The 15,974-nt window shown below is 34.7% G+C and overlaps 2 protein-coding genes across 3 annotated transcripts; one reads left to right on the forward strand and one right to left on the reverse strand.

Annotated features, from left to right (window-relative positions):
- Window positions 1–205: 205 nt before the first annotated feature.
- On the reverse strand, window positions 206–7,084 carry morula (anaphase promoting complex subunit morula). Its single transcript, XM_023172412.2, has 9 exons — window positions 6,258–7,084; window positions 5,378–5,516; window positions 5,113–5,275; window positions 4,805–5,063; window positions 4,491–4,645; window positions 4,231–4,436; window positions 3,844–4,177; window positions 2,950–3,188; window positions 206–531 (listed from the first exon to the last, which is right to left on the reverse strand). Exons 1-9 carry the CDS (start codon window positions 6,851–6,853, stop codon window positions 331–333), a joined length of 2,292 nt encoding a protein of 763 aa, XP_023028180.2. The 5' UTR covers window positions 6,854–7,084; the 3' UTR covers window positions 206–330.
- Window positions 7,085–8,310: 1,226 nt separating this feature from the next.
- Window positions 8,311–15,308, forward strand: LOC111516216 (uncharacterized). Of its 2 annotated transcripts, XM_023172402.2 has the most exons (7): window positions 8,311–8,576; window positions 8,773–10,751; window positions 11,751–11,956; window positions 12,545–12,720; window positions 14,162–14,545; window positions 14,636–14,787; window positions 14,840–15,308. In XM_023172402.2, the coding sequence occupies exons 1-7, from the start codon at window positions 8,569–8,571 to the stop codon at window positions 14,968–14,970; spliced, it is 3,036 nt and encodes a 1,011-aa protein (XP_023028170.2). In that variant the 5' UTR covers window positions 8,311–8,568; the 3' UTR covers window positions 14,971–15,308. The 2 variants fall into 2 exon arrangements, with proteins under 2 accessions (XP_023028170.2, XP_023028164.2); XM_023172396.2 differs by having other exon boundaries at window positions 8,311–10,751.
- Window positions 15,309–15,974: the final 666 nt, after the last annotated feature.

Genomic DNA, 15,974 nt, shown 5'->3' on the forward strand with positions numbered 1-15,974 from the left:
AGGAAAAAATCAGAGGAGCTTATGTATAAATTGAAAGGTGTACTTTTTAAGGAGAGATTAATTTTTTGGAAAGAAAGATTTTGGCTTTCCAATTCTCCGTCTTTGGAAGATTTCCACATATTTTTGTATAAAGCTGGAAAAGTAGAAAGCCAAAACCTGTATTTTCAAAAGAGCTTACGTAGTTTCACACAAATTGAAACACAAGTTACAGTTTACTATTTATTGATGTAATTATAAATAAGAGGTTTTGTATTGTTATTTCTCTCATTTTGTACAATAAAAAGTATAACACAACTGTCGCATCTATAACCATCAGTCCAAGTCCTCAAATCACTTTGGTAGTTTGTAGTAACCGTTGGAATAAATCAGGTGATGTTCCCGAACTTTTCTATCCAGAAATACTTTCAATTCCTGGAGATTGCATTCAATGGTAGGGCCTTGGAAAGCAAACATTTTCAACATTTGATGTATCCTCTCCAGGGGTAATGTATCCAAATTCATTAACATACCAACAATATAAGACCAGAATGTCTGAAACATAAAAAACAATCTGTTGTAATTATTCTTAATGAGAACCACGTAATGAGAACATTTTTTTGTCGTTTATGTGAAATGGTTTACTGGAATCAAATTGTAGCTTTTGAGAAATGAATATCTTTAGCTACAACAAAATAAAAGGGCAAGAGAAAGTAAAAAAGGTAAATTAATTCACGTTATGAAGAAACAATACAAAATTGAATGAGAAACGAATGTATATGTAATGTAGATTTGGTGATAAAAGTGGCTTTATATCAGAATAATGAACAACAATACAGAAATTCTAGAAAATTGTTCAGGCCTCAAGTTTTAGAGAAAGCATAACTTCTGTCACAAAAATCAAGCTCGGTTACTGAGAGATGTTGTTTTCATTTAGAATTCTTGAAAAACCTCTCATTCTCTCTCGCATCCTACCACTCTCTCTCCCTCACTCTCTCATTGCCTTTTGCATTCTACCGCTCTCCCTCTCACTGTCACTCGCATTCTACCGCTCTCTCCCCCCACCCTCTCTCACTGTCGCTCGCATTTTACTGTTCGCAATCTCTCTCACTCTCGCTGGGATTTTACTGCTCTCACTCTCTCTCTCACTGTCGCTTGCATTCTACCGCTTTCTCCCCCTCTCTCTCTCACTGCCGCTCGCATTCTACCTCTCTCTCACCATCTCTCACTGTCACTCGCATTATACCGCTCTCTCTCTCTCTCTCTCTCTCTCTGTCGCTCGCATTCTACCGCTCTCCCTCTCACTGTCGCTCGCATTCTACCGCTCTCTCCCCCTCTCTCTCTCTCACTGCCTCTCGCATTCTACCGCTCTCTCCCTCTCTCTCTCTCACTGCCTCTCGCATTCTACCGCTCTCTCTATCTCACTGTCGCTCGCATTCTAATGATCTCACTATCGCTCGCATTCTACCGCTCTCCCTCTCACTGTCACTCGCATTCTACCGCTCTCTCCCCCCTCCCTCTCTCACTGTCGCTCGCCTTTTACTGCACTCAATATCTCTCACTGTCGCTAGCATTTTACTGCTCGCAATCTCTCTCACTGTCGCTCGCACTGTCTATCTCCCCCTCTCTCACTGCCTCTCACATTCTACCGCTCTCTCTCTATCTCACTGTCACTCGCATTCCACTGCTCTCAATCTCTCTCACTGTCGCTGGCATTCTACCGCTCTCTCTCTCTATCTCACTATTACTCGCCCTCTACCGCTCTCTATCTATCTAACTTTTCCCCGCATTCTACCGCTCTCACTCTCTCACTGTCGCTGGCATTCTACCGCTCTCTCTCTCTCTCCCTCTCTATCTCACTGTCACTCGCACTCTACCGCTCTCTATCTCTCTAACTTTCCCCCGCATTTTAACGCTCTCTTTCTCACTGTCGCTGGCATTCTACCGCTCTCTCTCTTTAACTTTCCTACGCATTCTACCGCTCTCTTTCTCACTGTCGCTCGCATTCTACCGCTCTCACTCCCTCTCTTTCACAACAAATAAAATCACCATCATAAAACTGAATCAGAAGTAAATGCAGCACGTAAAAATTAACAGCTATTAAAAATAGAATCATTCGTCTGTAAAAGTATTCTCTAGATATCTAGTTATTAATTTATTTTTGGAAGACCCTTTGTTACTCGTAACAAACCCGAGTAGTTTAATCAAAATCTGCAAAAATAATTGTGATCAATATCACAATTATTTTTATCAATCAATAAAACAATATTTTTAGTAAAACTTTGATACCTCTTTACTCGGAAACGAATCAAGGTGGGACACACGTTCAAATTAGTAATAATCAAGAATAACAATGGACTCAACACAGATCCTTGAGGAACAAGTACTTTCACATCATTAGGAACTGGTGTAATTCCTTTCATTAGACCACCAAACTACGATATCTCATATGAAATTCTATCCAACACAACACATTATTGAGAAGGTCCATTTCTACATTTTGTTTTACATTAAACATTCAGAAAAAATAGTATGGAAAGCTTTGTTGGATCCTATAGTTGGTAAGACGTAATTCGAACGTCGATCCTGCAAGCGAAGCATCGCGATGGTTATGGAATTTCTAGAAATTCTAGATGCATCGATCTTACTATAAAAGAGCGAGTTCCTTCGGCAAGATTATATTAGGAAGAGAGTGTTCGAAGTCTCAAGCAAGCGAGTATTTTAAGTGAATTATAATCAGTGCAGTAGTTGTGTATTAAGTAAATAAAAGTTGTATAAATATTATTTATTAGTGTTGTTGTTTTAAAAACGAACCTCAAGTAAATATCGTAACACCTTCCTAATATTTTCGCAAAGAGTTTCAAGAAGAAAGAAATGAATGAAATATGTATACCTGTTTTGCAGTCAATAGGAAATACAACCAACCTATATAAAAAAGACAACACGTAAGAGTCTCAAGAACTGAAAAATTACCTGCAGTTCTTCTTCTCTCTGATCCTGAGCACTAGCCATAGCTGATTCGGATTCATATTCTTCCACAAACAAGTCTTCTTGTATACTGTTGTCCTTACTTATTAGATCTTCTTGGATACAGAACACATCCTGTGTAGTTTCAACAATAATACCTTGCGACTGCCAGAAACCAATTTTCCTCCTCAGTATTGTGGGGGGGCACTGCATAACTTTGCTGAGTTCCTCCAAATGCCAACTGCCTTAAGTAAAAAAGAAACTTCAAAAATGAAGGCAATAGGTTGGTTTCAAATTAAAGAAATGGGCGAACAATTCAAATATATTTGATCACTGAGCAATAATCCTGACTTTATACATCAAATGATTTCTAAATATTTCAAAAGATTGAGTTCACGTGCCTCTCAGTCAAAAGATGATTCGCAAATGTTGAACTGGTCTTTCCATTCAAAAAACTACTTCTAGTGTCTTTTATTCTTTTGGAGAAAGTTCTCCCGGTTTGTCCAATATAAAATTTTCGACAAGAACCACAAGTCAACTTGTAGACTCCAGATCTATGAGACACTGGAGTTTTATTGTTATTTATGAATTTACTCAAATTATTATTTGTTCTGTAGTCTGTAGGATCACCAAAAGAAGTTAGAGTTACATAATGTTTGAATAAGCTGATTGGTGTGGATTTTATTCTCTAGGTTGTTCATGAAATTTTCAGCTAACAAGGGACTAAAGGGGGTTCCCCACTATTACACCCTTGGTACAAGAGTAAAAATCATCATTGAATTGAATATAATTTTAAGATTTCCACTTTCAAGTGTATTTTATGAATAAATTATGATGGATTTTCATCACGTCTCAGTCAGTTCTATCATATTTTTGAATAAATGGCAATTATGAACTTACTTTTGTCTTGAAAGTGCATAATAACAGTGGCGTGAACAGGTGAAACAGATAAATTCAACGTCCTATGAGCCAGTTCGATTTCCAGATCGACAAACCCCAGATGGTTTTTCCAGCACAGCGTCCGGCTACCTTTCAAAGTTTCGAATGCAGTTATGTAAGTAGCTATTTGGGTCTGCAGCTTGCTATGCAACTCCAACTTCTCCTCTTTGAATGGAGGCCAAAACTGGGCGGACACAATCATAGCAGTAATTGGTATATCACTCTCCGTATAATCTGGATCTTGCTTTATATGTTGGTTTATTCTCTTCGAATCGGCTATATCTTTCAGCATGACCTGCGGCGCAAAACATGATAAATGAGTGTCAAACAACCACGGCTTTAAGTTACCTCACAATAATGCAACTGGGAATCACCGAAACGCAACTTCAGCAATTCCAGGTAGCGTATCTCTTTTTCAGTGTCACACAAGTACTGTGTCAGGAGCCTATCGGCAAGAAGTGTCCTGTACTCGTTCACGAACAAATCTTTGCTGCCGTACACATTCACCAGCATTGAAATTATGTCAGACGTCCGGCGAATCATACAAGTTTTACCTGAAATTATAATCGTGAATGCACAACGTTGCTAATGATTCAGTTCCTTCTTACTTGGAGCAGCATCAACAGGGTCGGGTACCCAGGTCTCCCAGTTTGCGGTATCCTCATTAGAGGGCGCGTTTTCATCCACTTGGACAGCTTCGCCTCTCACTAATTCTTCTGCCAAGTCATTGGGCCCTTCTTCAGTCAAGCTGCTAACGACACATCTGAAAAATTAAAATTATGAATGCATACAGCTGAAAAACTGACAAGTTCACAAAGTTGACGTTTGTCAACAGGAACGTTTTCCTAGGACAATAAACACATTTCTCTCTCTTTCTCTCTCCTTATGTTTTGAACAGACCTCGTATAACGACAAAACTTGCCTAACTGTGTCATCTCTGCTCCTCAAATATTGATGAACAGGTTGGGTAACCGTTTCTAACAGTAAGCCGGTTGGGTCCAAGACCCTGAGAGATCTGATGGCAGCTATGTATGCTGTCAGAACATCTGGGGTGCTTACTCCAGGATGTAACAGTCTCGTTTCCATAGCTTTCTGTAGTTTCTTAACAAGTACCGATTTCAAATCAGTTCTTGGCAGGCATAATCTCAAGTCCTCCAAAGCTGGAAGTGATTCTGGGTATTCTAAAATATATGAAAATTAAAACAAATTCATTAGAGGTGATTCACTCACCTATTATTATATTGAATAACTGATCGATCCTTATTTTGGTGTAGCTGTTGTATAGAAAATTAACCAACTTCTTCTCGAAAACGTCCATCGACTCTGCAAGGGCAGCTGATAAATCATAACAATAGATATTCCGAAGCCAATTCAACACAACGGTTTGTAACCACTGAAAAATTCAAACACTACAGTTCAACTTCAGATGGAGTAATTTTTGTACTACTACTTCGTGTGAGTGTGCCTAAAAAGTTATGTTGATTGGGATAAATACCTTTTCCAATATTGATACAAAAGATGTATCGAAGCTATCTTTACAAATTTTTTGAATGTGGGAATGAATATATCTATATATCAAATTTGTCAGCGTCTGTCCCACCAAAGGTTCCAACAGCATCATTTCGCCAAGTTTTCTAAAAAACTATCAGTGTTAAGTAGATCATCAGCTCAATGAATTACCCTTCTCCCACCAGACAATGTGAAAACCATTCACAAAATTTCAAATGATGGTCTTATATCATAATCAAGGGCTACATTCATATCGATAGCAATATATATGAATTTTATATTGAATTTATTATAAGGATTCAATTACACCGGTTCAATATAAGAATAGAATAGAATAGAATAGAAATTTATTCATCATTAAAAGATTTTATACATGTGGTACATACAGTATAAAACTTTATCAGACTAGTCAGAACCGGACATAAAGCAACTGTGCTTATCTATAGTTAGTGTATATATACATGTTATTAGAAGTTAAGTGGACATAATAAAAAGATGCAAGAACAGTGACAGATAATATATGCAAGTAGCTTAAATTAGTTAAAATTGTGAAATCTAATTTTTTTTTATTATTATTATTTGTACAAGTAAAATAAAGTGACTACACAATAATAGCTAGTGTTGAAGAAATTCTTCAGTACTATAAAATGCATTTTTGGTAAGGTAATCAAGTAAAGAACTTTGGAATTCAGTGAAATTACATGTGTTTCCAAATAGCTGAAGTGCTATATAAGGTTATAATCTCCTGATGATGTCAGCTTGAACAGAGAAACGTGTGAGAATAGTTCCACATTACTGGTGTACGTAAAAAGGATTTTGTGTTCAAATTATTCTACAGCACAGGTTCTACTTATAATATCAATTACCTATTTGTCTCTTGAAATAAGTGTAAACAATTACAGTGTAAACGTTCTTGAGAGCAAATTATGCATTGTGAGTCATTTCCTTGTTCAATGTCTTCCATTTTGAGAGCAGCTTCATAAAAATTCATAACAACCGTTTGATAATCCAAATTCAACTCTGAAAGGAGAGTAGCCCTCAAGATCAATTTGAGGGCATTGTGGTCACAATTTTCATTATACAGAGATTCTTCCAGCTCGATGATTTTCTTAAACATACCAAGTTTCGAGACTTCATGATCAAGTTGCTTAAATGAATCGTATAAAGCGTTTATGGCATTATAAAACTGTTTGAACCCTTTGTTTTCATGTTCGTTGTTCTTGAAGTATGACCAAAACTCTGGCGCTACTTCTTCTCTCAATTTCTGTTCAATTTTTGATATAATGAGATTCTGAATGTGGCTTGATAAACTTGTTTTCTTTATGAATTCAGCTACAATTTGAAGATCTTGTTTTGAAAATGGCCTATCTTCCAAATGAATCAAGGAGCAAGTCTCTTCCAAAATGGGAAAAACCTTTTTAGTAAGAGTCCAAGCTTCCTTGTAATCCATACTTTCATTCATATACCTCCTTCAAACCTGGAACCAATTTCTGAATGATTTATAAGTGGAAGCCTATATATTCTGTGCCTATTATGGTGTGTGAATTATTTTATTTTGTTCATTGACAAATGTAGTCACATAAATTACCACATTTTTCATATTTTCGATAGTGAGTAATTATAAAAAAGTTTGAAACTGAAATTGTAAACAAACAACAGTTGGTACCCCACAGTTGGTCCCATAGACATTATAAATATGGACTGGCCATTACGTCACTTTTGCATATATTCGATCTGCAGTTCACACAACGTCTTGGCTACTGCGTCACAGCACCATGTGACAAGTGACAAATCAAATCCTAAAATTTTCACAATGGAAATGTGCAACAAGTAAAACATCGTGACGTATCTGGCATTAAGAGTATCGGTGACGTAAATGCCCAGATGTGAATCTCTTCTTCTTTTTTTCAGTTGTTAGAGCAATTTCTCTCTTCGATTCCCAGTCCATATTATGACGTGACTGATTTCTTCACAGTGATCGTATATGTTCTGAAAAGTAACCTGAATTTTGTCAAACTGTGTAGTAAAAATCTCACGATAAAGTGTTTCTTGAATACGTTATCGTATTCCAATCGTATTTCCAATCGACTGATTCCAACAATTAGCAGTACTTCCATTCACGTTTTACTCTTTCGGCTTTTTTATCGTTCCATGTAATTCGAGAATCTAGTATTTGCATAGCAATATGATATTGTTAAAAAACTAATCAATACAGTTTATTGTATGATTTTCACTATAAATGGTTTTACAAAAACCGCGACACGTGTTTCTCTAAGGAATAGCTTCCTCAAGCATAAGAGGTTATGCTTGATAAGTTTTTTAATATGGATTTTCATTAAGTATCGGCCAGTTCTATTCAATATGACATTATGTCAAGATTTGGGCCCCTGGTCTTTTAATTACAAAAAGACGTAACACATAATATTCAATTCATATAATTTCTAAAATGGACCTCTTGGGGACAAATCTTTGCTTGTTGACTTTCACCACGGAGTCATATATTATTGTTTTCATGTACAACAGAAAATTAAAACGCGCTAACGTTTCAAATAGGGCTCAGATTATTTAATTTGCTATCCCTTGAACTGAAAAACTGTAGTATCATCCACAGCTTCAAAATTACACTTAAGTCTCTCCTAGTCGAGAAAAACTATTACCCCCTACAGGAAATGATTGAATAATGAAATAAAAATTTCAATGAATGTGTTACTCTTAGCAAATTGTATACCTATTTTTAGTTTTATTTTAAAAATATTCTATGACAAATCCTACACAATGTACCTTTTTGATTGTTTACCAGGATAATTAAAATTATTATTATTATTATTATAAATGGATCAGTACCGTCCATCGCCTTGTTCTTTCACCACAGAAAACTTTAGGCACTGTGCTTTCACTTTCAGGGCGAATTCCAATAAAAAAGAAGAAGATTTAAAACCATGTGAGTCCGGAGATTTGAAAATGCAGATTGGAATATTGGTAATCAAAACATAGAGATTAAGTTAAATATTATATGGAAGTCTTCTCATTCGTATAAAGAATATTAAATTGATGTTGTTAGTTGGGAGACAATAAGGAATGTTTATAATTAAACCGTTCATTGGAATAATAAATTCACCAGGAATTTATAGAAAAAGAAGAAATACCTCATAGTCTGTACAGAAAGATATATAAAAGATGTCTAGGTATGTGTGCAAATACAAGTGAAGGAAGTATGAATAAGGAAGAGAGGAATCTTGATACAAGTTTAGTTAGTTCTCTTATCTTCAGTGATTATCTATCGAAGAAGTTCGAATCTCTCAACAGTGTTCAAAACAAAAATAGCGAAGAAAATATGGTCAGTAGCAGAAGTGATTCAGACAATTTTTTTTGTGATTTCAGTGAAAATGAAGGTAGACGCCCATCAGACTTCAGAGAAGAGACTCGAAATAATGGATCAGTATTGAGTCTTTCGCCACGAGATGTTATGAGTTTGAAAAAGAATGTGAAGAAAGATAAGATCAGTACAAATGGTAGTTCCAGTCCCGTAGATCATTCTCCAATTGAAAGTAATAGTACCTCAATGAGTACCTCAATGAACGGAGTCAGTAAAGTAATCATTGATGCGCCAGAGGAATGTGTTTTAAAAAAAAATAAAAAGAAATATTCTGAGAATTCGCCATCTCAATCAAATACTGGTTATTTAAATAGTGAAGGATGCAAAAGTGGAAGTATTAGTATAAAAAAGTCTAAAACTAAGTGTTCTGTAAAAAAAAACACCAAAAAGAAACGCAATTCTCAAGATGGTAATGAAAAAAGCTTCATAGATAATCTTTTGGAGTACTACGAAGTACAAAGTACCCCCATTCCAAGTGAAGATGAAGATCATTCAGAGAATATAGGAAAAACAAAGCATACAAATAATCACAAATCAAATGTAGACCAGATCAGAGTTAACAAAAAAAGGGAAGACGCAAAAGAAAGCAATAAAAAAAGAAGAAGAAGTAATTCTGGCGATTGCCTCAATGTATCCTCTTCAGAGGAAAATAAGGACATTGAATTCAAAAACTCTGATAAAACATTGATTGAAATGAGAAAAAAACGGAAATCAGAACATAATACTGAACAAATAATACCTCGTAGCAGTGTTTCATCAGAAGATTCAGAGACTGTAGAGAATATCATTAACTATCTCGATAGAAAAAAGTCCAAATCAAAAAAAGGCAACCACAAAAAATTCAACCATAAATCGGAGGTTAACGGTAGTGGTTCTGTATTGGATTTGAAATATTTGCATAAAGAAAACTACTCAATAAATGAAATATCATCTTCTGAAAATACAGAAGAAATGACTTGTGAGACGAATATTGTGCAAGAATGTTTCAAACAGGCAGGAAAACACAAACGAAGAAAAGATAAATCAAAATATATTGAGTGTTCAGAGTCAGACAATACTTTACATGATGTGTCATGTACTAAAAATGTTGCGAATGAAAAACAATTTTCATCGTTCTCTGAAAATAAACAAGTAGTTGTAGAACACAACAATTTGTACGATTTTAAAAAAGCAAAACAAAAAAATCGATTGAGAACTGAGTCTAGTGAATCTGAACTGGATATTAGTTTTTCATCTATCGAAAAAACGAAAGAATCCAAAGTCAATGTACGTAATCTGTTATCAAAGAATAATGAGAAAAGGAATCTTGAAGATAACAAAGAAATGGTCAGTGAGGACAGAAATAATTTTTCAAACAATAAAAAAGTAAGTGAGGAAAATAATGTATCAGAGAAGGAATCTCCTGTCAAAAATAAGAATAGAATAAGAGAATCTGTTCATTCGGAAGTCACTTTCGAAAACTCCCATCACACAGAAGAATTAAATGATAATTCACAAGTAGAATCAAAAAAGAAACATAAATCGCAGGATGATTCATTAGTTACTGATGATGCTGAAACGCCAACAAAAAAGAAGAAATATAAAACGATAGACAACTTTCTGAAAAAGTTGGAGAAAAAAATTAAACGTGAAACTAGCTTTAATAACAGTAATTCAAGTATGCAGTTATCTACAGGTCCAGAGATATTAGAGAGTGTTGGCAAACCTAAAGATGAAATCAGTATACTTATGAACGAAGAAATATCTATTTGCTCCGACGTGAAAGAAGCTATTGAAAGCAACGAAGATTCTTTGGAAAGGCGGCAAATGAATAAAGATGAAAGCACAGATACAGTTCAAGGTGAGCCAGATGAAAATTCTAATATGAGAAAGAAGAAAACTGACGTTTGTTCTGATGACCTGGGAGAGAATAGTGGCAGCGATTCCTGTGAAGAAATCGAACGATCTGTCAAACGAATAAACAGACATAATTGGCGAAATATGGGTAAGTAACAAACTAATTTTATCTTCAAGAGTTAACTTTGTTTCATTCATAAAATATAAGTACTTGAATAATCTTAGTATAAAATTAAACTGTGCATAAATGCTTCATCTATTAGCAAACAACAAAAAATGCAACAGTTTGATTTTTGTGTCGTTGATAAAAAGTACCTAATAAGTGAAGTATAGTAGGAATTATTTTCAAGAAATTAAAGATTTCAAAATAAAACTCAAAATATTCATCTCTCTCAACTACCTACACCGTAGGTTTAGATAAATTCCTGCCGGAAAACAACTACTTCTCCGGCTAATACCACGCTGGATTATGAATTATATCTGACAGACAGTTGAGTGAGATACAGAGTGTAGTCTCCCAGATGTTTCTCATTCTCCCAGCATTAAAACCGATTTTTATAACCAATTCATTCCGCATTAGGCATTTTAAACAAAATTGGATATAACAGAGACCTAACACAGGTCAGTGAATCTCAGTCATGCAGAAGAATATACATGAAAACCAACTCAAACAAATTTTCTCTGGCATAATTTGGATTAGGCCTATTGGAGAAATGACATGAAAAAATAAGTTTTTGAATCCAATATAGTATGACTCAAGAAAATATAAGTCGGCAAGTCAGCATATATAGTTTTTTCATCAACTTTTATTTGTGATTCTAGTAATAGCATTGTGGGAAAAAGTTTTTTTCAATTTTATTTCTTTATTTATTCACCTATTGAAAAACAGTATTGTTTCCTAAACTATAAATAATTCCTTATTCAGAAAACAGTATTGAGGAGTTCTTCAGATGGAGCGGATTCTTCTATAAACTATTCACAAAGAGGTGTAGATCATGCAAACAAGTAACTTTCAGACACAAAACGGAAGAAAAAGCCTGCTTGGAACAACTATTTTCATATAAACATTGAATTCCATATCTGTTATTTCCATTTCATATAATAGAATCATTAAATTCTGAATAATTCATTCTCAAACTGATTTCAGATTTAGAGGACGTTGGAGCTGAGGTATTGAAAAACTTAGTTATTGTTCTTCCTTTCAACATTCCTCCTTTACATGTCAATGTGGAAAGACCTAGTAGACCTACTCTGGATGAAATAAAAGCTTCTAGAGATTTTTCAGTGAAGACTGGTGCTTATAGCCAGAAGGAAGACCAAACTATCAAAAACAACTGGAAGAGGTTTTGTAAAGTGAGTACTGTATTTGCAACTACTTATTCCATTCAGCATTTATAATTTTCATATGGAAAATTTCATGCGTATCAGATGCTTACATTTTATTATGTTTCTATGACAACAATAATTTTTTTTCCCAAGGACTCTCTCTACAATCGTAAGATTATCACGTAAGTTATTGTTTTTTTTAGATATTTTTTATCGTCTTCAATTATGATTTTCAAATAAGTTTTTTATCCTCTTCTTTTCTCAATGGCGAGTAAAGAGTTGTTGATTTTTTTCATCCAATGTCTACGCTTCATAAAAGAAAAGTAATATATCATTGTCATTTAATTTGTTTCTGAATTTTTTATTGGAGATACGGAGTGATTTTATGAAGAATGCTGCTCATGTTCCTTAAGAGATCATGAATCAGGCTAGAGTTGTTCACGTTCACCAAATACCTTAAATACTTATCATTTTCATGATTAACTTTGATACGCACAGATTCTGTACACAAGGGACAAAAATTGTACATATTGCAATTCATTTTATTAAAAAATGTGCAAATTATGGATATGACTCATATATTATAGTGTTAACATTAGGTTTTATATTTTTCAGGAACACAATCTGAATATTGAACCTGCTGCTTTCTTCAAATTTCCCCGAAAAATGGCAAAAGAAGAAAAAGTTAAATTTATGCAGTATATTTCTCATGGGTTAGAAAATCGTCCACCCCGCAGGGTGTACCTTCGTTTCAAAACTATTTTTGGAAATTTGGTTAAAATAACTGGCCGGTAAGTACTAATGATTTTTAATAAAGGTACTCTCAACTCATACAAATCAAACGTCGATGATGCAGCATTCCAGATTAACGTATTCAAAAATCACTTTATTGTGAGATTTTCACTAAACAGTTTTACATAAACGCAACACTTATTTCGCCATACAATGGCTTCTTCGGGTGTAACCTTACTAACTATATTCTACATATTCGATACTTTATATACCTAATTTTACAATTTGAAGTGACTAGATTTCAAGTTCCTGAGTTTATAATGAATTAAATTACACCTGAGCCAGTTTCCACATTTGAAAAAATATTTAGAAACGGGGAGTTATTCAATTCCAATTCATCATTCAGTAAATTACCCGAATTTTTTAATCTAAATATTCTAGAAGATTGAGTTTCAAACTTTTTCTATTCTAAATGTAACACGTCATATGTCCCTCTGCTAACAGACGGTTTGCAAATGTGGAATTGGTCTTTCTATTTTCAAAAATACTTCTGTCCTCTCTAATTCTTTAGGAAAATGTTTTCCCTGTTTGGCCTTTATACAGTTTTGAGCAAGAGCCACAAGTCAGCTTATATACTCCTGATCTAACCGACACCGGATAGATCAGGAGTTATTAATAAATTTACTTGAAACTATTATTCGTTCTGTAAGCTATGTTTACGCATTTTTTCTTCAAAAAACGGGCAATATTATTTTCCGTTTTGTGAAAAAATCCACTAATTTTAACAGAGTGATTCATAAAAAGTTAACGGGATTATCTTACCAGTTACCAAGGTTGCGTTACCTGTTAACGGGGCAGCCTTACCCGTTACCAATGTTGCGTTACCTGTTTACGGGGCAGCCTTACCCGTTACCAATGTTGCGTTACCTGTTAACGGGATTGTCTTATTCGTTACCGAGATTGCCTTACCTGTTAGCGAGGTTGTTGTGTCTGTTATCAATTTTGAATTGCCTGTTAATAAGGTTATCTTACCTGTAAAACGTGTTTAGCTTTTCATGTGCCTCTCTGTTGAAATTAGCGGGACCTTTCATGAGAAAATTTCCAGCTAATTTCTATTGAAAATCATTGTTATGTGTTGAGAGGTGAAAATGAACCCTGTTAGATATGAATAGAGAAGAGTTTTAGAGTTGGGAATTAATTTACTTCATCCTCTACAGACGCCAACTTTGTTGGTGAAACGCGCCTCGAGAAGAGTGATGAAGATCTGGTGTACAAGGTTGCCTTAACTGTTGACGACGTTACCATTTCTGTTTACCTGTTAACAAGGTTATATTACCCTTTACTTGCCAACAAAGTAATATTACCTGTTGAAATTTGTTGCAAATTCTTGGGTAGATACTCAAATAGAAGTTTATAGCATGATTACCGGGAATAAGAATCCACGATTTTGTTTTTCACAACTTTATTCTTTGTGTTTCAATATACGATTTTTTTCCACAGATTTACAAAAGCCGAGGACGAACAGATAATTGAATTCATGGAAACGACATCCTCAAAAAAACCATTTGTTGATCTTGGTCGGATATTAAATCGGCCAAGTAATTCAGTGGAAAGGCACTACTTGCGTATATGTGAACAAAAAAAAATTTTTTGGACTCCAAGTAAGGCCGAACAGCTAATTAATTGCATGCTCAAAGTAGCTAAACTCGAAAGTCCATATCAGTTAGAAAACCAGAAACTAACAGCTAAACAGTGGAAAAAGGTATCAAAAAAGATGGAGGGTATTCCTGTTATAAAATTGCAAAGAGCTTGGAACATCACGATCTATCCTCGATTGTTTGCAGATGGAGATCTAGCGATGGCAAAAAGACTCGTAATAGATATGTAAGTGTATCTGTCTCTGTATCTATAATTTATATATATAGCGATGACCATTAGTCCTTTACAAGTTGACCTTTCTGCGTTTTTTTTCAGACTCGATGAACGCCAAGAAACAGATTGGCGACTAGTTGACTGGAAGGAAATATCGAGAAAATTTCCAGGATTTTCTCCTGAGAAATTGTACATGATGTTCAAGAAACTAGTGATACACAATGTTCCCGAAGAACTCCAAAAAGATCTTAAAAGTAAGTGATTTTATTTAGAAAAACTAATGTACTCATTTACATCCACTTTTAGAAAGCATTGAATGTTTAAAAGAGAAGGGGATAGCACCAACCCACAAGTTGAGGAGTTACATATACAGAAATGGACATTTGGTCTATGAAGATGACAGTGATGATGATGATGAGAAGAATATAAAATGGTGATTTTATTTGATACATTGTGATGTGATTCAAACTTAATAGTTGATCCACGAATGGTGTTTTATTGTAATTATTTCCTAAATTCAAGCTTGCCGAGTGGGAAGACATTAACAAGTGACTTATTTGTATTCATATTTGTTCAGTTTCTGGAAATGTTGAACCGATTGTTGAACAGTTCAAAAAAATGTTTTGCAACATTTCTTTCAAAAAATATCTTGTATGTTTCTGAAGAACATTGAATTTCTTTCTTTATTTCAAGTGAATATTTTTACAACTTTGTTATTATAAATGTATATTACTTTTAAATTTTTTATTTATCTATTAAATACATTTTTTTTTCATATTCTATTCTTCTATTTGAGGTGAAGTTTGTTTAAATTTTGTATAGATATAACCAAGTGTTCAAACAGTATTACCCTCATTGCTTTAACATTAAACAATGTATTATATGTTTCTTATTAGTCAGTGGGCTATGCTTTAAGTCTGGCAGTAAACAAATCTAAAGAAATGAACTTTAAACGTTCAAGCTTGTCTCGGATATACCTACACAGTAGGTTGAATTGACTGACACCTATCAGAAAACAAATACTCCCCTGGTTAATACCACGAAGGGCGTTGGATTATATCCGACAGACGTCAGTGCAGGAATCTTCACAGAAAATTTCCTGCACATGCAATTGGCAATACAACTGAAAGGGTCGACCTTCAATTTCGGAACGGGCACACTTGCAGACCGGTTTCGGGCTCGTTAGCCACTCATCAGTGCAATATAGTGGCCATCATCGACCTAAAGTCAATGATATGCCATAATTGGAAATCGGAATTCTTTCAGAGTATTTCATTCCTCTTCCTAAGTTGGAACGAAACAACAAAATGTCACTCCATCTAGTGGACGAGGTACTAACCAACTGCATATCCCTAATTTGCCCGATTCCTCTGAATAAGGAAGAAAAACTTTCTTATTAGTGAGTGAGCTATGCTTGAAGTTGTATTGCCAATTGCATATG

The sequence above is a fragment of the Leptinotarsa decemlineata genome, unplaced genomic scaffold (assembly GCF_025532065.1).
Source record: "Leptinotarsa decemlineata unplaced genomic scaffold, Ldec_3_MD MMD2_tig00000035_RagTag_RagTag, whole genome shotgun sequence".
In the NCBI taxonomy this organism is placed as follows: domain Eukaryota; kingdom Metazoa; phylum Arthropoda; class Insecta; order Coleoptera; family Chrysomelidae; genus Leptinotarsa; species Leptinotarsa decemlineata.

Bases quoted from the DNA above. Each gene is read 5' to 3' on its own strand.
- LOC111516216 (XM_023172396.2), top strand. From the start codon at position 8,579: ATGTGTGCAAATACAAGTGAAGGAAGTATGAATAAGGAAGAGAGGAAT. The intron at 10,752-11,750 runs GTAAGTAACAAA...AACTGATTTCAG, and splicing joins ACATAATTGGCGAAATATGG to ATTTAGAGGACGTTGGAGCT. The intron at 11,957-12,544 runs GTGAGTACTGTA...TATATTTTTCAG, and splicing joins ACTGGAAGAGGTTTTGTAAA to GAACACAATCTGAATATTGA.
- morula (XM_023172412.2), bottom strand. From the start codon at position 6,853: ATGAATGAAAGTATGGATTACAAGGAAGCTTGGACTCTTACTAAAAAG. The intron at 5,276-5,377 runs GTATTTATCCCA...TGAATTTTTCAG, and splicing joins TTGTATCAATATTGGAAAAG to TGGTTACAAACCGTTGTGTT. The intron at 4,437-4,490 runs GTAAGAAGGAAC...TTATAATTTCAG, and splicing joins CCCTGTTGATGCTGCTCCAA to GTAAAACTTGTATGATTCGC.